Source organism: Hirundo rustica, chromosome 1 (assembly GCF_015227805.2).
Source record: "Hirundo rustica isolate bHirRus1 chromosome 1, bHirRus1.pri.v3, whole genome shotgun sequence".
Taxonomy (NCBI): Eukaryota; Metazoa; Chordata; class Aves; order Passeriformes; family Hirundinidae; genus Hirundo; species Hirundo rustica.
This window is the reverse complement of record NC_053450.1, coordinates 100,187,371-100,212,843: the sequence shown is the minus strand read 5'-3', so window position 1 is coordinate 100,212,843 and position 25,473 is coordinate 100,187,371. Positions and strand designations below refer to the sequence as shown.

Below are 25,473 nucleotides of genomic sequence, written 5' to 3'. Positions count from 1 at the left end.
GCTAGGGAGGGGCAGGGCCTCTCTAGGAATGGGGAATTCCAATCCCCTCCCTCCAAGTTATTAGAATTTAGAAAACTAAAGTGGCTTTTCAGGCAGAGGTATGGGGAAAGGAATAACAGTTCTTTACTAGTAAATATAGCAAGGTAAACAAACAACAACAACTACAGCATTAATAATAAACAGAACCAGGAACCTCGAGGGGCTTTGTTTCACAAAGCTCGGGGCAGTCTGATCTCTTGGGACTCTGAAAGTACCAAGCTGGAACGGTGGAAATTCCTGGGCTGGTGGCTGGAACAGCGGGATGTTCCCGGCAGGCAGGGGGGATGTCCCAGCAGGCAGGGGGTGCGGGGCTACAGTGTAGCAAAAAGAGAAGTGCTGAAGAAGACCTGACGGCTGGACAGGGCTGGCCCAGCTCCTGCAGGGTAGACAAAGGAGCTCGGAATTCCTGGGCACACGAGCAGATGATGGTAGGTCTCCCAGGACGGAACTTTCTGTAGACAGTGACTTCTCCCGCAGCAAGCAGCAGCCTGGCCGTCCTCTCTGTCGCCCAGAGCAAGAAGACCCCCCAGCTTGCCCAACCCTGTCCTTTTCCTGCCCCAAAACTCGCGATCTTCCCCCTCCTTTGTGTTGATCAGGCACCATCTAAGCACCAGTACTTAAGTCTCTTAGCAACTTAAGGGGAAAAATTCTCTAAGACAGAAAAAAAAAAAAAAAAAAAAAAAAAAAAAAAAAAAAAAAAAAAAAAAAAAAGAAAGAAAAAAAGGAACAAACCTAACCCCCAACACCACCAAAGACACTGTATTACTACCCTCCTCAACTACCCAAGGGAGAGAAAATACAACATAAGGTTCATGTATTGAGTAAGGACTGGGAGAGATCACTCATTGATAACCATCACCAGCAAAACAGACTCAGCTGTGAGGAAATTAATTGAGTAGAGCAATGAATTTAATTTATTACCAATCAGAGCAGAATAATGAGAAGTAAAACAAATCTTGAAAAAACCTCTCTCTACCCCTCCCTCCTTGTTGGGCTCTACCTCCTGCTCTTCAAGCTACACAGGGAGATGAGAAATGGGAGTTACAGTCAGCTCATCACATGCTGTTCCTAGTGTTGTGTCCTGCCCAGGGAGAGAAACCCTTCCTCTGCTACTACTTGGGGTCCCTCCTACAGGAGACCATTCTCCATGAACATCTCCCACATGAGTCCTTCTCATGTGCTACGGCTGCTACAGTTCTTCACTAACTGCTCCAGCATGAGTTCCTTCCACTATGTGCAGTCCTTCAAACTGTCTGCTACAATTGTGGGTCACCCACAGGGTCACAAGTCCTGCTCTAGTGTGGGCTCCTTTCTCCAGGCATCTGCAGATCCCTGGCAGGAGACTGCCCCAGCATGGGCTTCCTATGGGTGGGGTCACAGCCTTTTGGGCATCCACCTGCTACAGTGTGGGTCTCTTTCATGGGCTGCAGGGGCAGAGCTGCTTCACCATGGTCTGCACCACAGACTGCAGGGAAATCTCAGCTCTGCATCTGGAGCACTCCTTGCTCCTCCTACTCCACTTAACTTGGTGTCTGCAGAGTTCCTCTCACATGTTCTCACACTTCTCTGGCCACAACTACTTCTGCATTATAACTTTTTTCCTGATTAAATATATTATCACAGAGGTGCTACCATCACCTCTGATTGGCTCAGCCTTGACCAGCAGCAGGTCTGTCATGGAGTTGACTGCACTGGATATGGGGGAAGCTTCCAGCAGCTTCTCTGAGAAGCCACTCTTATAGCTCTCCCTGCTACCATGCAAATCTAATAGCTATACACATTTTTATTTGACAACAATAACCTATCTTTAAAACATGCTGCTCCAAAAATTGGAAGCAGGAAACAAAAGGCAGAAATCAAACAAATTAGCCAATACTAATTTTCTAGTGGTACTTCTGAAAGCATGAACAATATATGCCCAGATATACAGTAAGACAACCTTCTGTGTATAAGGCTTCAATTATAATGAATATTGGTGTATTCAACTGCAAGTTATTCACTCTTAGTGTTACAATAAAATGCTTAAATTCATAATGAGTTCAGAAAATAAATCCAAGTATCATCAGCTACAAAAAGTTTGAAAAAGTAAACTAAAACCCTCACAAATAATTTAACACACCCCCCACAACTCACAGTTTAAACCAATTAAATAATGAGGAAATACAATCAATAAAATCAAGCATTACCGCCCCCTTCTGTCCTTTCCATCCTTCAGTTCAACTGTAAAGAATAACATTAAGGTAATAACAATGATAATGAGCTTGGCACTGGACATTTTCCTGGAATTTATAAATCTTAGCTCAACATAAAATCCCTCAAGAGCCAAAGCCAAATCTGAAACCCCAGGAAATGGCTCCTTGAAACACACATAGGTTTGGGGATTTTGGTCTTTCTCTTTCAGAAACTCAAACACTGTGTGCATTAGGATATCTTCCCCAAAAACCCTTTTAACATCATGAATACCTTGAAACCTTGGAACAACGCTGAAATGCAAAGGTATAACCCATTACCTACCGCACTTGGACATTGAAACAGCCTTATTTAAAATATATTTACCTTTCTTTAAAATAAAAGCTTAGCAGATCACTTGTAAGGCTTTAAAATGTACCACACTACTGTATAGAGCAGTTTTTTAATGCACTCCTCTTTTTCCCTTCCTAAGTGGAATTCCCTGTGTCTGCAGATTGTTATGGTCAAAAGTCAAGTGCAGGTTTTCTGGCCTCCTCCCAAGGCAGGCTGCAAAAGCGCTGCCATCTGGGAACGTGCCTGGCTCAGCATCCCCTGCAGCCTGCCTGCGTGGGGGATCCACAGTGAAGAGGTGGTTCCCTGCTCACTCCCAGAGCCTGTAACAATGCCAGCTGAAATACTACTCACTCACTCTTCCTCCCTGCTGTGTTTAATGCCTCTGGTTTTGATGAAATGCCATGAGAAGCTAACTCTCAAAAAAAAAAAACCAAAAAACAAAAAAACCCAACAACAACAACAAACCACCCCAAAACCACAAACCAAAACTATATGTGGGGCCTCCTTCAGATGGGGTTTAACGTGCCTCCTTTTGCTAACAGGAATACAGACTGATATAAAATCCATGGACAGGAAAATTTGTGGTTTCTTAAGCAGCACTGGCTTCTCCTTTGATTTTCAGCTAAAAACTTCACAACCTTATTCATGTTTTTGACTGTGCAGCTGGTTTTTTAGTCTTTCTACAACAAAACTGTCACTGACTTCAAGAGTATGCCACATGATCGTGTCTGGTGCTTAATAAAATTAAAGAGGGCTTGGGTTTTATCCTATCAGCTTCACAGGAGAAAACTAAACAACTAGGTGAAAGAGAACAATTGGCACTTCCAGCCACAGTAGACCATGACTACAATGTTCTAAAGAACTAAGCAACAAAAATACATAAAAATATATATACACATGCATATTATCCATATAATATATATGTTTATATATAATGTAAATATAGATAATTTGCCTACAATTCTATAGGATTTTACATCAGATGTGTCATTTATGTTTTAAGAGCATCAGAGATGCCTATTAGAAAAGCGACCAAGAGAAACTCCTGCCAAAACAGAACTGACCTTTCATACCAGAAAGTCAATAAACTTAAGGTTTCAAATAACAACAAAAATAACCCCCCATTTCTTGCTGCAATGAAAGCTGAAAGCTGTGCAAATTAATTCTTATTTAGGTCTTTTGCAGAGGATGTCAAAGTTCAGACAATTTTAAGCCTTGTCCTAAGAACATAGGAGATGAACCCCATCCCTTAGATTTTTCACCTCCAACATTGGCAAGTCTTTGTCCACTGAGTTTAAGAGCAAAACATAATGAAGTGAGACACTGGACAAGAAAAGTCACTGGTGATCTTTGGGATCCATAGGGACAGCACAACCTTTAAATAAGCATATCCAAGTTGGGTATATTGAGTTCACTATATTATATACTGAGCTCTTTTTTCTGTGAAGGGTTTTTATCTTTCTCCTAAGAATGCAGTTTATCAAAATGACAGTCTAGACAGGGGTGGCTGGATCTCAGCAATAGAGGCAGCTAAATCTCTTTGCCAAAGCCTTCTCCTATGTCTTGGTACTGTTGGCTCCCAGCTCTGTGTAGCTTCTGAAAATGTGCAGGGAGCAGCAGCTTGGCTGGTGAGCTGTGGGCCACTCAGAGACTGAAACAGGGTGAACAGCTACTGCCTATAACTCAGGAAGCCCTTCTCCACCTCCTTGAAGAAGTCTCATAGGTTAGGTGCTTTGGATCTCCTTTTCCCTTCTTCACATGGATGGAAACCAGGACCTCTGCTGATGCCCAGACACAGAAAAATGCCACATTGAGCGGTATATCCATTCAGTATGATGATGTAAGTAATGACCAGCAAGTAGGTCAGGATTCACTGAAAATGGTCTTTGCTATAGCACAGGTTGCCTTCTAAACCCTGTAAAAATTACATCTCACATGACTGTATTCATCCACACAGCTGTTCTTCCTTTAGAAAATCATTCCCTGGCAGACCTGTGAGAAGGGCAGAACTAGGCAATCCCATAAAACCTCCCTTAATAATTTGAGCCACACAAAGCATCCCAAGATCATCTTCAAAACCACTATACATATACATATACATATACATATACATATACATATACATACACACACACACACACACAAACACACACACACACACACACACACACACACACACACACACACACACATATATATATATATATATATGATCATAGAATCATCAAAGTTGGAAAAGACATCCAAGATAAGCAGTCAAATTAAAAATCATTATGAACTACTTCCAGGACAAACACTTTCCACATGTGTAACCCAAAGCACAGCCCCACATGATCAGTATAAAACTTCTCAATATATATAGCAATCCAACTCATACAGTTTCTTCCAACACTGAGGAGAAAAAGGTTTAATATTCTGCAAAATCACAGCTTCTAAACCACTTCCAATCAGGATTATCCCAAAAGACTTGAGGATTTTCATTCTATCCATTCAGTTAATTTATTGGGGAAAAAATTTAAAGTAATAAAAGAATTATTTATATATCTGTATATCTGTATCTCTCTCTCTCTCTCTGTATATATATATACATATATACAGACCCCATATAAGCCCGAAATATCAATGTCTCAGGTGCGTATGATAAATCATAGTATAGGAGATGAGTTTAAAAGGCTCAAATTGCTACTAATTACACGAATAAACCAAATCTACAATGCTCATTTCCTGATGATAGGAATGATACATGAATCCCAAGTGGAAAATTTGGATCAACAGTCTAGCCTTCAATTCCTGCCTGTTGTGAGTAGGGGTATATTACATAGCACTGACAGCCCCTGACCTGAAAAAGCACTGCTCCTTACTAATCCTAAGGGAAGCAGAAAAGCCATGGGTTTCATTGAGCATTCACAGAAAAAGAAAATTAAAATAAACAATGAAGTCTGATAGCTTCAACTCTAGGTGCTCTGGCTTTATGTTCTGGATTTTTGCTTGGATAATATTCAAAAAGGAACAAAATCTGCATAGATGTCAAAGGATGGGAGTAGGTTATGAAACATGGAAACTGTTATTTTACTAAAAAAACCCACCCCACATTGTCAAAGAGCTTAGGGAAAATATAACACTGTAATTGAGGCTATGACATCATTATCTAGTTTCCAACCTGAAAAAATGATGAGGCCAATGATATATTAATTTGACCAAAAGGAAAAGCTGAATGAGACAAAGTAAAATAGCCTACCTGTAACTTGGTTTTCTAAAACTGTTACTGAAATAAATATCCGAAAAAAAACCCCAACCAAACTCTATGAAATTAATCATAAGAACATTGGAATAGCAGGAATAATAGCAGACTTTGATGCTGTTTACAAGACCTGAGGAAGATGTGTGCAGTACTTTTTTTAAAGAAATACTAGTTTCTCTTAGAAGAAAATAAACTGGGTAATGAGATAATACTAGAATGTCAGCCACTTCTAGAAACTGCTCCTTGTATGCAGCACTCAGCACAGGTGTTTTCAAGTCTTCTATAAACCCAAGCTCAGGGTAAAATATCACAGGAAACAACACATCAGCTTCTTTCCTCACAGTGTTGGCCAAGGAAAATGATGAAGGCAATTGGTGTTACAGTTACTTGGTATGTGTAAAATATTAAAAAAAGAAAATTATTACAATAATATTTTAAAAGAACATGCGTCAAGCTGTTGGAACCCTGGAGGCTGAAAATTTTAGGTTTTCTGTGCTGAAGGGCACTGATCCTCAAGCAAGTACTGCATTTGATTTGAGGTCGTGGAACAGGCTTCCAAAATTGAATGATAGCATTGGGGGTGTGGGTGTGTAGTTTGAATAGTATTGTGTGATCTCACAGGGTGAAAAACTTAGAATTTAAGATTTTAGTATATAGTAATATATATGGGGCAATATGGAGGATTTAGGGGGTTGTCTAAGTCCTTCTTCACCTTCTTCTTCTTCTTGGTTTTGGGTGTTTTTTTCCTAACTGGGTGAAAAAAGCCCACATTGCGGACATTGGGTGGTCAATTATTGGGTTAAAAGTATAAATAATATAGGTGTCATCTCGTTATTGGATAGTTTATGCTTAAATAACCTTTGAAAAAGTTAGAGACACCTCCATTTTCTACCTGGCTAGTTAGAGCTCATGACTTGTGTAATATGGATAAGAATTAATGAACACTGAGTCCGAACACGAAACTGTGACTCCCGTGTATTAATCCTGGCTCTAATACGAAGAAAAATAAGATAAAAACCTCACATCAAGCTTTGTTTCTTTTCTAGTGGAAAGGAATGGAAACCCTCTCACTGACTTCAGCAAGAACTGGGCCAGACTGAAAGTCTTCCCATAAAACTTTAATTATGGAGAAGTTGTCCATGGGCATAGGCATTTCTAGTTTATCCCCTACCTTTTCCCTCCTAATAAATAATGTCTGAAAATGAAGTTTATAATAAAAAGACAATTCACTGAGGCTTGCAACTGTGCAAGCAAAACTGAACACTAAGAGAATTAACATGCATAAGAAATTATGGGGTTTTTTAATTATGCAGGGAGTTAATTTAAGAAGTTTATAATAATTTAAGCCTATCATAAAACAAGACAAATAATGGCAAAATTTCATTGACTCAGTGGACCAAGTTAATCCTGAACTTTGCAATAGTTGTATTACTGTTTTTAATATTGCTCTTATGGCCTGCAAAACAAAGCTCTAGAAGAGAGACAAACAACTTTGAAAAGCAGGAACAAACAGAGAATGTTGTCACAATCATACAGCTCCCATGCTGCACAATTATTGTCATATCACTCACACTCAAAAAGTTTTCACGGCCATCAGTTTGCAAAAAGCTTGATTCTGTGTTTGCATTAAAACACCTTTAATTCTCTGTTAACTCCTGCTAATGAAAACATCCAAGTATTTTTATCTAAATGAAAAGAGACGAAAACTAAAAATATTCACCTGATTCCATGTGGATGAAATTAAAAGTACTCATGACCTCTTGGATTTAGTGATGTGCCCTGGCCATAACCCAAAGTTGCACCAGGATATGAACAAAGAACAAGTGTATCTTGGTTTCAGCAAGGAGAAAGTCTAGAAGTCCAGGTCAAGAGAGAACCAGGACTGCTGGATGCAGTGTGGCACCCTGAAACAAAAGTGACGCTTTGTATTTTAGTGCCATTTGGTACTTCATCAGTTTCTAACCAGTGTCCCTTTGCTTCTTGATATCTCCAACAAACTGTCTTCTTTTTTCATTAGTGCACTACAAATAACAGGCATGTGTCTTCTGCAGAAATACAGAAGGTGTAATCTATACATACCCCAATCCATGGTGTAATCTATACATACCCCAATCCATGAAAGGGAAAAACCTCATTAAAGAGCCTGAAAGAAATTAAAAGTCCAGCAAAACGAAAAGCAACTTCCAAATGTCTTAGCAGTGTGGACTAGGTCATCCTCTAGTCCATCCTTAATTGGTAATTAAATTGACTTGAAGTTAAGAGACTTGCTTGCAGTGAGATTAGCCTTTCTTACCTTTTGCCACATTTTGATGAAGAAGAGCTCTCCAGAAAAATTGAAGAAAACATTGGTGTCGTAGGCATCATCACCAATGTTGGAGATGAAAATTTTAAGTGAGATGTTCCTCACTGCTCCCAGGGCCAAGTAGGCAGTTCTGTCATCAACACTGTAAGCAGAAACAGTTACATTGGTTTTATTCTGGTCAACTTTCACACTCTCATCCTGCTTTCTTCATGCTACAGAAGTGTTACAACTCAAATGTTTAAAAGCTCAGCAGTCAGAAGTTCAGGAATGTGCTGTACTGTACAGTGCAGAGGGCCATACTAGGAATGAACAGCTCCTGAGTCAGGGTTCTGACACTGTATTTTGGGACTGTAGGAAAACCCCATGATTCCCACATGAAACTATTTCACATGCCCTACTTTTTGTGATAATAAATTAGTTGAAAACTGTAAAGTAATCAGACAGGGAAATTGGAACAACTGCAAAATATTATGCTTGCATTCAAATACACAAGCTATTTGACTTTGTCTCTCAATAATTCCAACTTATTCTAGCAACTGTCTGAAAAATCTTCTTAGAGTTATGCTATAGATAGAAAAAATCTAAAACAGGCTCAAATAAAATGCAAAAACTGGTGTAAATGAAAGAAATGTGTGGAAATTGCAATTAATTACCACTGAATGTGAATAATCTTTCTTTAGGGTTTATGCTGGACTTAACATGGTGGAGCCACTTTCTACAAGTAGAATGGCAAGGCTAACAGCTATATAAAATGAATCAACACACTGTTGCAATATGGCATTACAGATTATGTACACAGACATGCACACATAGAGCTAAAAATAGATATTCATGCACACATATTTATTATTTGGCATTCAGTCCTTCTAGGCTGTTCAGAAAATGAGGTAAATAGGAATAAATGCTAAAGATGCACAGTATACACAGTATCAATGCACAGATCTACAAGTCTCAGAAGTAATGGTAAAAGATAATATGAAATGTACCAGATATTAATTTAAAAATTAGAAAAAATAGCCAAATATTAGATTTGGTAGTTATTGTAACTGGTCTCTAAGACCATTCATACATCCTGAAGAAACAGAGGCAGTGCCACAGAGAAAACACTGAGTAGCTAGTCAGAAAAGGACAAAGAATTCCAGCCACACTGCAGGGAGATGCTCACAGTTATTTCATCTAGAGTACAGTCAGCCCAAAAGTAAGAATGAACCACTTTTCATTCACCCAATATCTATAAAGGAACAGCTGTTCCAGTGACATACACATTGGCACACACCACATTCTGCTTATCACCAATTATCTGAAGATGGCTGGTGTGCAGGCCAAGAGCTGTCTTTAAAGGCAGCCTGACCCTCCATTGCTAACAGTCCTCATCTGACAGCCTTCTTGATGTTATTGCAGCCAGGGCACCTGCATAAAAGTTGAGTTTCTGGAAATGCAGTGGTTATAACTGTTCAGCATCTTCTGCCAATCACAGCTGTACCAGATGTCCAAAGGCAGAGTTTACCAGATTCCATCTGCCTGTGTTTATCAAGAAGTTTCTAAACGTGGGTTTCTGATGATACGTACCAAATCAGTCAGGGACTCTAGTGAATGAGAAGTTTGGAAGATGGTCTAGATTCAGGCTCTAAAGCTGATGGCTATGAATTGTGATTGTGATTGTACTGTGTAATGCAAACCATATTTGTAGCATATTTGTTTCCTGGATTTAAATCTTCATTTATTAATTCTAAATTATGGGTTACTGTTCATTGACAATAAACATTATGAGGAAGATACAAATATCCAGGAAATGTGTCTGCTTTCTCACACTTAAAATCAACTGCAGACACTGACCAATTGTATTGATAAATGGACTTTTTGCTTTCACAATATTAGCTTATTCTCATAATAAATTATCAGTGCAAATAAAGATTTGCAAAAGTGTATGTAGTACAGGATTGACTGCAAAACTAATTTGAGTTGTTGCTCCTTATGTACCAAATTACTGGCTCATCTATACGGGACGTGTAATCTCACAAGTGCAGAAAGAAGACTGCTGTGGTGCTGGAACAGCTCTATCACTGCCCTGGTACCATCCTCCTCCAGCACCTGCCACACATTAAGCGCCCTAGTTGCCAAGTCAAAATGTGTCAACTAAAGAATTTGTTGTCACCCTTCAGAAACAAGAAAACAAACTAAAGACACCCCTTCATCTCAACAAGGTTTGCCAACCAGTTTAAGAAATGTAATCAAGGAATGACTTTTTGTTTATTTTTTCATGTATGAGAACTACAAAGCTGCCAACGTTTTCAATATGATCCTTGTAACCTTGCTCACATAAATTAAGGAAGGCTAAAACAAACAAACAAACAAACAAACAAACAAACAAACAAACATCAAAAACCCCACCCCCCAAAAAAACCCCCAAAAGCAGACAAACAAAAACTCCAAAACACAAAACCACAAGCAAACAAACAAACAAAAACTCAAAAAGAAAACAGAAAATAAGTGGGAAAAATCAAGAAATAATCAGTTAATTGGACAGAATTCTACCATCTTGTTATGTTGGGTACTACACCCCAAAAATGAACAGAATAAAAGTTCTGGGTAGACCGTATATGGATGCCTGAAGGATGTCAAGTTATCAATGTTTGCAAGGAAAGAAAAAAATGTTTTAAATTCAGAAGTACTAAGTAGTTCTATCTTTCATTCACATGACGCAAACTTGTAAGTAACAAGCAATTCTAAAAATCAGGCTGCAAATTTCTGCCATGGTTTTAAATTCACTGACAATGATAGATCACATTGAACGTAAATAGAGATATTTAATTTACTTCTTAAGTGATTAAGAAAAGGAAAGCAAATTCCAGGATAAAACAAATATCTTTTTTCAATGCTTTAACTGTTAATGTCCACACCACATCATTGCATTATGGTCAGTGAGGGAAGAAAGACCATCTGAGAGACAAACTGAAAAGTATCTGCAATCTTCATTTCTCCACCCCTCAAGATGCTGCTTTTTATTAACACAGGTCAGTGGATGCATAATCAGCATTCCAAATGGTGTGCAGGGACATTTTCTCTAGTGCATATTTTGTTTCTCAGTTGTATTAGGAACCTTTCTTTCCTTACAGCAAATTAGCACCTATGTGGATAATCACCATTACTGATCAATAGACAGTGGAAGTTATAACTATGGTCAATTAGACTGCAAATGGGAAAAAATGTTTCTAACAACTAAAGTCCAATCTGTCCTCCAACTCCATCAGATGAAATTAAAGAACCCCACCTTTTGCGTTTAAATCAATAAAAGGTGTAAATCAACAAACAGTGGTGCTGTGACAGATCCAGATTTCTACCTTCACCAACCAGCACAGCAGTTGGACTTTGTAGCTACTAGGATAATTAAATATTTATTTTGTCTCCACAGACTCTACATCAACCCTGACTACTTTTCTTCTGTTGTTTTTTCTTATTGCAGGCTTGAGCAATAGTTGAACTTCAGGAGGAGTTTTGCAAATATTTAAACCGCATAGGCCATTGAAAAGCTGAAACCCTCAGTTGATCTGGGAATTCATTTGATATCTCAGTGCAAAACAGAGAGGTAGAAGCCCCATAAGCAAATATAAACCAAATAAAATTTTTAAACAACCCCTCAGGAGTAAAGCTATTGGATTTTACACTGCTTGGTTACACTGCCTTCTCATTGCATGTGCGTTCAGAAGAATTGCATTGCAATTCTCTCTAGAAAGTTCACAGCCAATTTAGATTAAGGACTGGACCAAATATTCAAGATACAATGGCCTATTCTGCATCCACTGAACTTCTGCCTTCCCCTTCTCATTCTGAAGTCTATCCCAGCAAAGGTGCAAAGAGACCTCACACAGCTGATGACCAGAGCCTCTCTGAAGTACATTAAGCTAGCTATGGCAAACTAGCACTAAGGCCATTAGATCATTTCATTCATGATCTTTCTCTGTATTTCTCAATCTAGTTCTCAAGCAGAAACTTTGCAGTGTGCCCTGAGCAGTACATAACATGATATGATAGAAAAAATATAATTGAGAATTCAAGGAGTGGTCAGCCAAGATTGTGTGTCAGAAGACCACAGGTTAAGAGTAGTACCGTAATATTATTGCTCTTGATGGAGACTGAATAGCCATGTTCCCAACGTTCCCCCTTTAGGAAGGAACTAAATGTCCTATGTGAAAAAAGGCACTTACTTTTGGCGGTGGTGAGCCCAGGGCCATGGCCATAGAACTGCTTGTGCCAGCAGCTTTTTGGTACGGGGCTGCTATCTCTAGTGCTTCAGTTCCCATATATATTACAACTCAGGAATATGGCACAGAGCCTTACCTTTTCCATCTTTTCTACACTTTAATGTTAGAAATGAATGCATTTGAGTAGTAAACAAGAGGTGGAGAGGGCAGGAGAATTGGAGGTGGGGGAAGACACACATCACACACCGCTCTTTATTACGGCATAGAAAAAACAATCATTCCTAATTATGGCTAGTTACCATATAGTCAATGCTTCTCTGGAAATGGTTCTCTTTTCCCCAAGTATAGTTTCCTCCCCTTAAGTACAAAACAGATATAAATCCCATGTGTACCTTCGAACTTTGAAATAGAATGGATAGAACAAGGCATAACATCTGCATAAAAATACCCCTTATCACCCTGCAGAAATCTGGTGCCCTTTTATAATTATCAGTAATTTCAACTACACCCAGACGTTCACAACCCTTTATAAACAGAACTGAAGAATTAACAGGGAAAGAGCCACCTCTGTTTTAACACAATGTTTACTCCAGGGAGCAGCTTTTGGCTTAAATCAAGCTGCTCTGGTTTATGAAATTGTGACATGAAAGCAAGATGAGGTACAAAATCTACAGAAGCTCTAATCTAATCTCTAATCTAATCTAATCCGATCTTTCACCCTTGCAGTCACATATACAAACTACCATCTTTACAAGCTATCCTTGAAATAAACATTACTGTCCTTCTGGGACAAATCTATCCCTCCATGTATGTGAAAGACAGCATGCTAAGGTTGCAATGCAAACAAAAACTAGTTACTACTGGGAGAAAGAAATGCAACAGATATATGGTATCAGGCACGTAGATGAAGCTGCACACATCAGACTGACATGACAAAAAAAAAAAAAAACCTCTATATTTTCCCTATTTGCTAAAATATTTGAAGAGCTCTGTTAAAGTACATGATTGTTGACTATAGATCTGAAATGTGAAGCTGAATCAATAGCACTTTTTACCATACTGTTTCTAGAAATTAGATAATTAAGGAAGTAATCATGCAAACCTATGTGTTTATTATGAAAATTATGCCTTCAGAAATAGATATCCTGCTATTATATAGCTTCAATTGCTTGTCCTGCTCCTGGGATGCTGGGATGCAATATGCAATTTAAAAACCATACCCAGCTAAGCATTGATGAGAGATCAGTGCCCTATCCAGCAATCACTTTCAGAGGTCAATAAAAGGCAGTTAAACAGAGAGGTAACAGTACAAATTACTTAAGGCAATTTGTTTTGTAGTAGCAGGTGTTATACTCCAAGAGTAAGCTATGTCTAAACATCAAACATGATAAGCAACATATCCCTATATCACATTTCCTCTACAGCTCACAGAAAACCAGCAAGAGGATTTACCTGGTGACCTATGAAGAACCTCAGGCTTACCAGATTTTGCAATTTCAAGATGTAATACAGAAAAAGCTCACGTAGCTGCATCACAAAATATGATGTATATATGTATGTTTATATAGATATACATATACATGCACATCTGTACAGGAAAATATGTGTACTACAAACACCAAACAGAAGTGCATCTGCTTCTCATTGGGGGTCTGTAAATTATCAAGAATTTCCACCTCTTGAGGCAGCTGGTATATGACAGTGCTTCCCGAGGTTAAGCTTTTGTTTTGTTTGCTTTATGCTTTGGTTGCTAGAGTGACAGTGACTTTAACTATCTTAGGCCTGCCCACAAAATACTGATGTTGAGATGTTCACAAGGAGGGCAAGGTTACACAGCAGCCCAGCAATGAATTCAAATTATATGAAAGAACATCTCTTTAGGGTCTAGTTTAAAATAACAACAAAATCCTACTCCGGTAGATACAGTTAAATTATTCTTTCAAAATAAAACCAGTGTTTAAAAAGGGACAAGACTGGCTTGTACAATATTCTTGACTGATCATCAGTGACCTGTTACTAGAAAACAGAGACTGGGAATCTGTATTCTTGTACTAGATGTGTGGACTACTCTGGTTTGTTAACACTCATCACTTGATAGTTCTATTACCATACATATGGGTTCTATCACTCTATTTTCAAAAGGAAGAGGACTGTCCACTGTTATCAAGTTGGTCGTATTTATTTTGGGAGAGATTTATGAAGCTATGAGCACAACAAACCAGATGGGAACTGAAAAACCATTTCTTCATCCCCATTCATCTTTGACAACAGAAAACATTCACTTATGCTTTGAGTTATGCTCCCACTGCAATTTGCACTGTATCCTGATTAATTGTGGGTTCTGCCCTTTCAGGAAACTGCAAAACCAACCCTGGATGAGTTTTCCATATGCCTCACAAACTCAGCATTCAATACACTAAAAACTGTCTGTAGGTAAAAGATAAATAAATTAGAAATCATCATTCTGCTTCATAGCTTCAACAAAAAAGGTAAATTCCAAACAGAATTACAAATATACATGAAATGGTAGTAAGTAGTTTCTCACTGAACCCTTTGCAGTGCAGGAAATTACTTTTAAATAACATCAAACTATGCTATAATTTATGAAAGCACTTAAATTACAGCACAAGACTTGGTATTACTTTTTGAGAAAAAAATTAAGCAATCTACTGTGAGAACTGACAGTGGTCAAAGAGGAATTTCTTAGGCATCAGGCAGCTCATGAGAAAGTAAGTCAGACTTTCCCAGGGATTGCTTTGGAGGAGCTGGGAGAAGACATTCTGAACAATTTCTAATTTCACACTTGCTGTTCTAACCACCTTGTTTACTTGCAAAGCTGTTTACTAAGAGGCATCGATCTGAAACAACCAATGATATCCACTGTACCAAAATACTTCAATAAAACTTTGCTACAATGCCCTCCGAAGAAACTGGAGTTCTACATATTGTTATTGGAGTCGCCGCAAATGGTCATCTACTTATATCCATTTTCCCAATGTTTCATCATTTTTTTTCTCCTTAGAACTTTTTTGGTAGTTTAAAAGATCATGAGCTAGGACAGCGCTGGATATTTACCAAATAACCAGTAGGCAGTACATGACTGCTGTCATGGCTCTGTATTTGTGCTCTGAAAGTTGGGACTATCCATATTGGCATACACAGCTTTATACATACAGGGCCTTGACTGTCAAGACCACTTCCCTAGCACTAGAAATGCTAAACAATAACATTTGCTAATTTCAATTTGGTTGTTTTTTGTAAAGCTGATATGAGTTTCATCTGAGCAGCTCTGCTACTTAGGGTAGATAGTCTAGAGTAAATAGAACATCAGAAATATTGTTGAAAGAAGTGTTTATTCAAGGAAAGATAAAATAAGTGAAAACAAATTCTTCATCTGCTATGAATGAAGAGGAAGGGAAAAACAAGAGCAAATAATTAAGCTCCACAAGAAAGGATATTGTGTTTCCTCATCATGACTGTTTTGTTAAGATGCACTTCAGAGGCATAAAACCTCAATGGGCATACTATGAAACATGATGCTTCTCTGGAAACAAATTTCTACTGGATGATCAAAGGAGGCTAAGTGCTGAGGTGTGAGCCTAGTCAAATTTATCAAAGAGCTTTGCTTTTCCCATTAAATCACAGGCTTGCAACTTTACTTCGTCACTTTGTAAAAGCCTAAGATCAGTGACAACCTTTACTAACTTTTTTAGTAAACATTACCACATTCATGAGATACACTCAAAAACGTTGAACTTTTGATCAAAATTTTATGTTATTGCTCCTTCCTTCAGAACACACTGATTTTCTGCACTGTTACAACACTAACACATGTTCTATGCCGTTACACCTTGTGCTAGTGTAAAGCAAATTAGACAAAGCCGTCATAACACATTTTTATCTATGATTTCTGGATTCTTTCAGGTCAGGTTCTGTAACAATTTGACAAGTCAATATGGAACTTCTGAGGTTCATTTTTCAAATCAGCTACTTAATATCCAATAATGTGCCTACTGAAATAGAGGGGGTCCTTCCGCTCATTTTAAGAGGTTCTTGAGCATATTCATCCTTGTATCCATACATAGCACTTGCAGTCAGTTTTGCAGTTGCACAGACAGTTCCTATGCAAAATTCACTCCTCAATAATACAAATAATATGCTAATAAACTTCAGAGTTGTAAGCTCAAAGTCTGGAAGTGATGCACACTCTCCTTTGTCTTTTCAGAGAGGCTTGGGTAAAGTACTTCAATATTACATCCTAAAACATCACATCAAATAATTTACCTGCTTATCAGAAACAGAGCCATACATAAAAGAGGTCACAGAAATAAAAGAAGTGCTGGCATAAAAAATGTTAATCCTTTAGTAAGTCAGAGAAGTTTATATGGAAAAAAGGCAAAAACAATCTTCTGAGGAACTGACCAGACAATACTGGAAAATACTTTTTCTTCATAAATTACTATTTCATTAAAATGGAAACATTTTAAACACAAGGAAATTTTTGACAGACTGGAATTTTGTCCCTTCTCTGGCTAATTTCAGAGGAACTAATGGAAGGAGAAACAGCGCAACCCACAAACTTGACCTTTCAATTGGAAAAGGACATTTCTCAAAAATCCCATTTCATAAGAGAACTTTTGAAAGTGTTCAATTCAATTCAACCCATAATTTGGAAAAACTTGAAAATTTTTGCAAAATGCACCTGTCATTCCTTTGGCTTCCTATGACTTTTGTTTCCAATTTCACATTTCAAAAAAACACCCAATTTTAAGCAGTATATACAGGAACCCACCCTAGCCAGTCTGGAGAAGAACATAAATTTAAGCCTAATGAATGGTGGCCTTTGAAGATGCTCTAAACCAACACATAAAAGCAAGCTGCTTCTTCCTAATAGCCAAACATCAGTCAGAAGCACTTGGGTGGATAAGCAATTCTGTTCTTATGATGGATAAAAGGTAACCCCATGTCAAATAATTGCATGAAAGACAGACCTCTTGGAACCTTCTTAGGAATACCAATATTTATTTCAGCATTTTCTGTCCAAGGGGGCTCACAGTCCTAGGCCTACAACCCGATTTATGTGTCATACACACAGCTTGTGTTGGAACACAGCAGCTACATGACAGTTACATTATCTTTCTTTCTCCTTGTACTGTTTCTTTTTGGTAAAGCTGCCCTGTTCATTGCAACACACAGGTGCTAGTGTATTTACACAGCCATACAGGATTTCCTTCTTAGCTGTATCTCATATGGAAGCAACCACCCATTCTGCTTCAGTCTTTTTAGCTAGCTTGTTTATTAGGGCTGGAAGAAGGTCCGTTTGTTCAAACACCCTCACTGTTTCTCAAATGTCTTCACACTTTTCACCTGATTCCTGTTATATCCTAAAAAGGCTTGGTAACTACCACTGCCTTTGCAGAGCCAGTCAGATGGATAGGCATCAGGTCAGTAGCCGAAACTGCATTGGTATGTCAGATAAGACTTCCCTCAGCAATTTCAGGTTTTTCTTAAAAGACCAGAGAGCTTTTCTCCCACATAAAGTACCAAATGAACGGATACAAGATTTTGAAGGCTAGGGAGATAAAAGCTACTGCAAAACACCTACTTCAGAGTTTACCTCCGTATATTGCTGCAGAAACATGATAGAAAAGACATTTACTGTGCTGAGAGAATAGAGTGAGGCATTAAAGACAAATGATAGGTAATAAATATATTTTTAACACTAAAAAATATTTGACAATAATAATTAACATAACATTTTATTTTTCAGTAGTGAATTGCTGGAGAGGAAACCTGGACCAAGTTATAGTAAAAAAAAAAATAAAGATTACTGCAAAATATTCTATTCTCATTTCTCTTACAGATTCAGGTTGTGTCATTAAAGTTACCTATACAGAATACATACATATATTCTTTACACTAAGACTTAAGTATCTTCCTTTAGACATCACCAATACCACCATCCACAGGGTATAACTGTATAATCTGGATAAGGCCAGGTTTTGCAATCTTCTATGACAGCTGCAAGACTCGACACTGGAGAATTGGTGAAGGGGAGGCAATGAGTCATGGTTGTGTGCCATGCTGCCAGAACTTCACATATTCATTCTTTAACAAAAATGGATTTGAGAACAGTCATGACTGGAAAGATGAAATGCCTCACTCCTGCTCCTTCAGTTTCTCCTAACACTGCCTTCATCAAGTCCCCAGCACACTCCATGGCTACTTTTGCCTTATTCCTAATTACCACTGTAGTTTTAGGCTGGCAAGACTCATACCCCCATGAGAAAGTCCAGGCCAATCACTAGAAAAAACATTTGGAGCAATATTAGCACACACCACTGTAGCTGTTCCTACATGCTAGCTCACAACGTCTGTCATAGAATGTTCAGTTCTCAGTTTGCTTTGCCAAGTCCAGTCTTCCCTTCCTGTGAAGCTGCATATTCTTGCTGGCAGACATGGCATCAGTGAGAGGCATGGAGTCCCATCAGAAAGTTTCCAGCCACAGTGCTGGAGCATGCCCATAACCATCCCTACTCAGTTGTTTCCCTGTTGAAGAAAGGCTGATTTTGTTGAAGCAGTTTTGCTTAGGTTACTAAGAGTATTTACCTCAAGAAAAATCAGAACACTAAAGAAAAGCTGATTGGAAGGGATTTCTAAAGGTCAAAAAATCCATTCTGATCCTCCTCAATACATGACTTATTGCCAGCAACCAATGAAGTCAGCAGGGAACTTATCCAAACAAGTCCTAAAACCCAGAATGGAAGAGCACACCATCTCAGCACGTGTGATTTCTGAACAGCTTGAACTGTCTACGCAAGAAGGTTTTTCCAAATCTCTGTTTTTTTCGCAGCCAAACCACAGTTCATGATCCTCACCTTGCTTACCATCTGTCACAAGCAACAAAATTGCTGGTTCCTTTGTCCAGCAATCCTTTCAGGAAGCTGGGATGAGTTTGCATGTGTTGGGAGTTAGGTTCAGTTTTGTTTTGTTTGTTTGTTTTTTTCTTTCCCTGTAGAATTTTCCCCCCCCCATAAGTTGCTAAGAGACTAAATACTAATGCTTAAAGGGTACTTGACCCACACAAAAGAATTGTTGAGGGTAGGGGAAGATCACTTAAGTTTGGGGGGAGGGAAAGGCTCAGGGGCTCCGGGAGCTGAGGGTGCTTTCTTCCTGGTCTCGGCATCGGAGAAGACAGTCAGGTGACTGCTGGCTGCGTGAAGAGTCCACTGTTAACAGAAGGTCCGGTCCTAGGAATTCTGTCATCTGCTGGAGTGCCCAGGAATTCAGAGCTCCTCGCCTGCCCTGCTGGAGCTCGGTCAGCCCCTGTCCAGCCGTCGCGGCTTCCTCAGCACTGCTCACTTTGCCTGCTGAGACATTCCCCCTGCCTGCCGGGACAACCACCGTTTCCAGTCCTCAGCCCCGGAGTTGCCACCGTTTCGGCTTGGTGCTCTCAGAGTCCCAAGAGATCAGACTGCCCAGGGCTTGTGAGACAAAGCTCCTCGGGGTTCTTGGTTCTGTTTATTATTATTGTTATTGCTGTAGTTGTTGTTGTTTGTTTGTTCTGTTATATTTACTAGTAAAGGACTGTTATTCCTTTCCCCATAGCTCTAACTGAAAAGCCTTTTTAATCTTCTAAGTTATAATAATTTAGAGAGAAGAGATTAGAATTCCCCATTCCTAGAGAGGCCCCGCCTCTCCCTAGCAGATACCTGTCTTTTCAAAGCAAGAGAGCATGCAAACAGATGCTAATGAAGGTGCACAAGCCTTAAAGAGATTTATCTGTTAACTGAAAAACAAACCTTTTTTCTTTCCAGAATAAATGCATCTCAACTGTTCTTCAATCCAACACAGCATGTAACCTTACTCTTTAACCCAAGTCACCAAGGACTCCTTTCACTGTAACAGAAACACTCAGAATAAGAACACATCCCATCTCTAGCTTCCTATATCTTTGCAAAAACTTCCAAATAAAGTTAGAAGGCTTTAACACTTTTTTATCATTGCTTGCTTCCAAACAGTCCTACTCTTTCCTCTTCTATGAATTCACAGTGAAGGGTTTCAACTTGCCCAGCAGCACTATTTCCACATGCAGCAGCACCTCAACATTAAATAACAAGGCAAACCCAATCACATCTGCCCAGAACAGCAGTGAAGTTTCTACCTAACGCATGCAGATTTGTTTGATTTTAGCACACTGGATAAATTGCCACCTATTATGTAGTCACTTAGATTGAGTGTTAAGGTCCTGGGATGTTTAGTTGTTATTTATCAAAATTAAGGACTCCCAATTTAAGGGCACACAAATAAGTCTTCAGGAGAGAAGGAATATCCCACAAAAATTAAAATCAGAGCAGGCTTGGTTAGCTCTTGTCAGCAGAGGCTGGTTTTCCTATTATTCATTTGGTATGTAGGTGTGCTGGTTTCAGCTGGGGTAGAGTTTATTTTCTTCAGAGCAGCTGGTATGGGGCTGTGGTTTTTATCTGTGCTGAACACAGGGTTGATAACATAGAGAACTTTTCATTACTGCTGAGCAGGACTTAGACATAGCCAAGACCTTTTCTGCTTCATACTGCCATGCTGGCAAGGAAGCTGGGGGAGGCATCAGAGATTGGGAGGAGACACAGGTAGGACAGGTGACCCCAACTCATGATGCCATATAACATTTTGCTCAGTGGGGGGGAAGTGGGCAGAAGATGGAGGAAGGGGAGATATTTGGAATGACAGCATTTGTCTTCCCAAGTCAGTGTTATGTGTGATGGCCCGGTTCCACGGGAGATGGCTGAATACCTGCCTGCCCATGGGAAGTGGTGACTTCATTCCTTCATTTTCTTTGTTTGTGTGCACATTTTGCTTCCCATAAGAAACTGTCTTCATCTCAACCCCCAAGTTTTCTAGCTTTTACATTTTCTGATTTTCTCCCTCAATCCCTCTAGGGGGGAGTGAGTGAGTGGCTGCATAGTGCTTGCTATTGGCTGGGGTTTCATATCTTCAAAGCTGTATGCCATCTTTTAACTGGGTAATTCTAATGATTCAAATGCATCATGGGTGAACTCTGTATCACAGTAGCTTCTGCAGGTCCTGAGCTCAGAAGAATGGAAACAATTCGCTTGATGATAATGTCATCTGAGCTAACTTCCTATGAACATATATGCTATAACCAGCACACATCTGAAAGCCTTTTATATATACATATCTATATATAGTGGTGAACAAAACTACATTGCTGGATATAGCAAGGTATAGTTTGAACTTTGAACAGCTTTTGGCTCTTACATGCTACAGATTTAAGGAAAGTGTGTAAGGACAGCTAGTTCATGTAGCAGAGCCCTGTGTCCAACTATGTCTAAAAGCAAGACCACAATGGAAGAACAAGTCAAGTACACAGTGGCATTTTGCTGATATATTTCTGCAGCTTTCAGAATTTATATTTGCCACTTCACTACTATATACAGTCTCAGCACTTACAGTATCCCAAACAGTAAAATCCAGATTAATCACACACTTCATGAAAACATACCTCCTTGTTTTTTTCATTGCTCTGAATAGTTTAATACGATTAGCAAACTTCATCATCTTGCTATTCAATTCTATAAGATTATTTCCCATATAATTTGTGAATACTGAATAGCATTAGCATTTGCACAGCTTTCTCCACCACCAAAACCAACTCTTTACACCTTTTCTCTGTTGACTATCTTTTAATTAGGTAGTAGTACTCAGGGCACCATTCCTCTCAGATCTGGCCAACTTACTTTCTTGGTAAGAAAGTCTTTTGCCAGCTAAGGTAGATGATCTTAACCAAACCACCGTTGTGGATGCTGACAGTGGTCAAAGAGAAATTTTTAGGCAGCAGGCAGCAGCCAGAGCCTGTGAGAAAACAAGTCAGATAGATTTTCCCAGGCATTGCTCTGGAGGAAGACATTCCAAACAATTTCTAATCTCTGCACCTGTGGCTTTTCCAACTTGTTTACTTGTAAAGATGTTTACAAAAGGGCGTAGACTTGAATAACCAGTCGTGTTCAGTGTATCGGAACAGTGTATAAAAAGCATGTGTTTCTAATAAATGTTGCTATGTATGCCCTCCAAGAAGATTGGAGTCATATTGTTATTTCAGCCATCCTGAATACAATAACGATACACCCTATCGACAGGTCCAGCAACATTTTCAAAGAGCTGCAGCAGACCTGAGAGACAGAACTTACCACTGCCTTCCTATAAACATCCTGTTTATTTCAGCTCAGTGTATCTGTGCAGCATTAATTGCATCCTTTCCAAGAATAAGTTCACCAAATTTAGGTGATTATTTAGACAAAGGTATTAGGATAAACTTGCTAACAGTGAAGTCAAATGTTTTGTGCAGATAATAATAAATGAGTCATGTGTTTTGCTCTTTCAAAAAAAAAAAAAAAATTGCTTTGTGCACAGACTTACCATAATCAAGAATAATGTGGAAAAATTGTGATAGAATTATTTTGCATGAAACACATGGGGCTGGAAAAATTCAAGACAGCACTTGTTTAAAATCAGAATCCATAGCATGTTTCTTGGTAATTTTATATGCAATATAACAAGAATCTGTTTTTGTGAGAGATATTAATTGTGCTATATTTCTTAGTAACTGAAGCTTACAGAGCCCTTTACCTAAAAAAAGCCCATACTGTGCAGAGATTTGACAACATCCTGTTTATTTCAAAAAGGACTTCAGGTTGTCACTGGGTAAAGAGAATTTGAGAGCATTTGTTGACTATTTTGCTATACAAATGTAGAAACTCTATTTGAATACCCTAAGCTCCTATGACAGGTGTGACTTTTAAATTGTCAAGATAAAATAAATAACAGCTGTAAAAACAAACAGCCTAATGGTCCAATCCCAACTGTAGTGATTACTCTACACTGACTAACAAGTTTTAGGATCTGTCCCTTGCTATTTATTCCTCAGCTGTGGGACAGAATCCTTCACTAGCGTCTCTAATCCACACAGACGTATCTAGCTCTCAACATATTTTGCTCACCACAAAGTTTGAGTCAAATATCCAGACTAACTGCAGTCAAACCTTGGACTCTGTAGCCTGAGACCTAACCTTGCTCCCAGCCAATCCCCCAAAACATTCATGTGGATTTCAGTCGTGTCTGGAGAAGTCCGTAACTTCTCAAACTCGACTCTTCAGTTTTGTCTCCAAGTACTGTTACAGCATGCTGTAGATTTATATAATACATGTCTGTGGCTATTACTACTTCTATTTTTGTTGGTTTGTTTGGGTTGTTTCTTTTTGTCTTTCATTCTCTTTCCTAACCTGAAAGCAAAGCACTTGACATATAGCATTTTGCTATTCTCCATCATATACCAAAATCTCTGGCACACAATTAAATAACTCACATCAGAATTTCCACCTCTAAAAAAAAAAAAAAAAAAACCCAAAAGAAACAGAAGCCATGTGAAGTTCACCTTTAGCCTGATTTATCCCCAAATTGAATACACATCCAGGCAAAACAATAGGCATTTTCCTACCATCACCAGTAACAAGAGACAGAACATAAACTTCACCTCTGGTCTATTTGATGAGTTTTATCATCCCAGAAGAAAGTGAAATCAGACACTCAGTCCCAAGTTGCAACAAGAATTTGAAAGGAGTATTTAGAAGAGTTTGCAAAACTACAAGTTGAGAAACAAAAACCAGTAGTTTGAAGATAATTTGACATGTTCAGAAGGTTTTTTTAACATTACATGTGACAGAACAAACTGCTTTTCTGCAGGCACTTCTACTCCTACCATGTAATGAACAGTATTTTATCCTCTTTTAAAAATTATGTGTTCCACATTGGTACTTGATTTGAGCATGCATCTTTACTTTCTTTGCCCCTCTCTGCTATTCTATTTGTTTTCTCTATTTTTGTCCATTGTGACTGTTATGGTGAAGGTGTCTTGCACTTTATGTGACCAGAGTCCACCACCACAAGAGTTCAGGACTTTTTTGTGCTAAAGGTGACATCACTGTCACCATCTTTCTAGTCTGGATCTAAAACATCTGCATTTGTATTTTGACTTTTCAGTGCCATTCCACATAAAATGAATGGCATACTACTGTGCACGAAAGAAAATAAAAGTTCATCTACTCACCTAGATAGCAGTAATTTACCCTGAAGCTTCAAATCAGCAGCACAGTCATCAGATTGACAGTTTCTCTCAAAAACAGTCTGTGAAAAACAGAGGAAAGAACTATTAAAACATGAAAAAAGTAAGATCAAAATCTGAAGAAGGAACATGCTTGGACGAAATATAAAACAAGACCAAAATCTGTGATACAGAGATATATGGTGTGAGCGTTAAGGAAATTCAAGATGAAGCAAATCTTATCTCTGTCAGAACTGTTTTTATCATCTAACTCAGCAAGAAGTTTCATCAAAACCCCTCTTTCCCAGAGGTTTTCCTCAATCCATTCCCCCTTCTCATCTGACAAGAGTAACTGCTCATAAAATATTCCTGGCATTCTTCTTTCTCTTCCCCAGCTATGTGCATGAAAATGAATCAGAATATGAAGTATTTATTAAACTAGTTTCTGTCTTAAGGATTGCAAGTAAGGAAATCATACAGCAAACATTTCCCTAGAATTTATCTAAGGCAGGAAACATTTCTGGCATCATGTAACCAGTAGAAAATGACAAAGACTGTTATATATCAGTTATACTCTAAAATAACAGAACCATTGTCAACCTTGTGAACTCTGGTAATACTGAGGAAATCTAACAGATTGATAAAGCTAGAAACTATGAAGAGACAACATACGGACATACTATTTAAACAGCAGTAGCTTACCATGGCTAAATGAGACAGCCACCAGAAAATGAAACAAGAGAATAGGAACATGCTCCCAGCGTTGAAGAAACCAAGATGCCATCAGGATCATGGTTACTTTCCCCTGCTGTCTAGACCACAGACCAATACCTTTCTAAACATAAGGCTAGACTTCTCAGGCTGGAGGACTCATTCTTTCAGAGGTATAATGTTCTTCAGCCTACCAAATGTTCAAATACCCAATATGAATGCTGCCAACACTGCTCAGCTAGGAAACCTGACAATCCACTGATCTCTTCCTTTTATATGTAAATATATTTCAATTAAAAAATTCAAGGACAGGGAAAATCTGTGCAGGATGTACATAATG

General features: G+C 38.7%; 1 protein-coding gene across 4 annotated transcripts in view; it reads right to left on the bottom strand.

Moving 5' to 3' along the window:
* Nucleotides 1-25,473, bottom strand: part of ITGA9 (integrin subunit alpha 9) — a 287,285-nt gene that overhangs the window by 112,138 nt on the left and 149,674 nt on the right. For all 4 annotated transcript variants that reach the window (XM_040055828.2, XM_040055806.1, XM_040055835.2 and 1 more), the window contains exons 17-18: nt 24,429-24,505; nt 8,097-8,247 (exon numbers count right to left, since the gene is read on the bottom strand). In XM_040055828.2, coding sequence (XP_039911762.1) covers nt 8,097-8,247; nt 24,429-24,505 — 228 coding nt within the window. The remainder of the gene's footprint in view (nt 1-8,096; nt 8,248-24,428; nt 24,506-25,473) is intronic.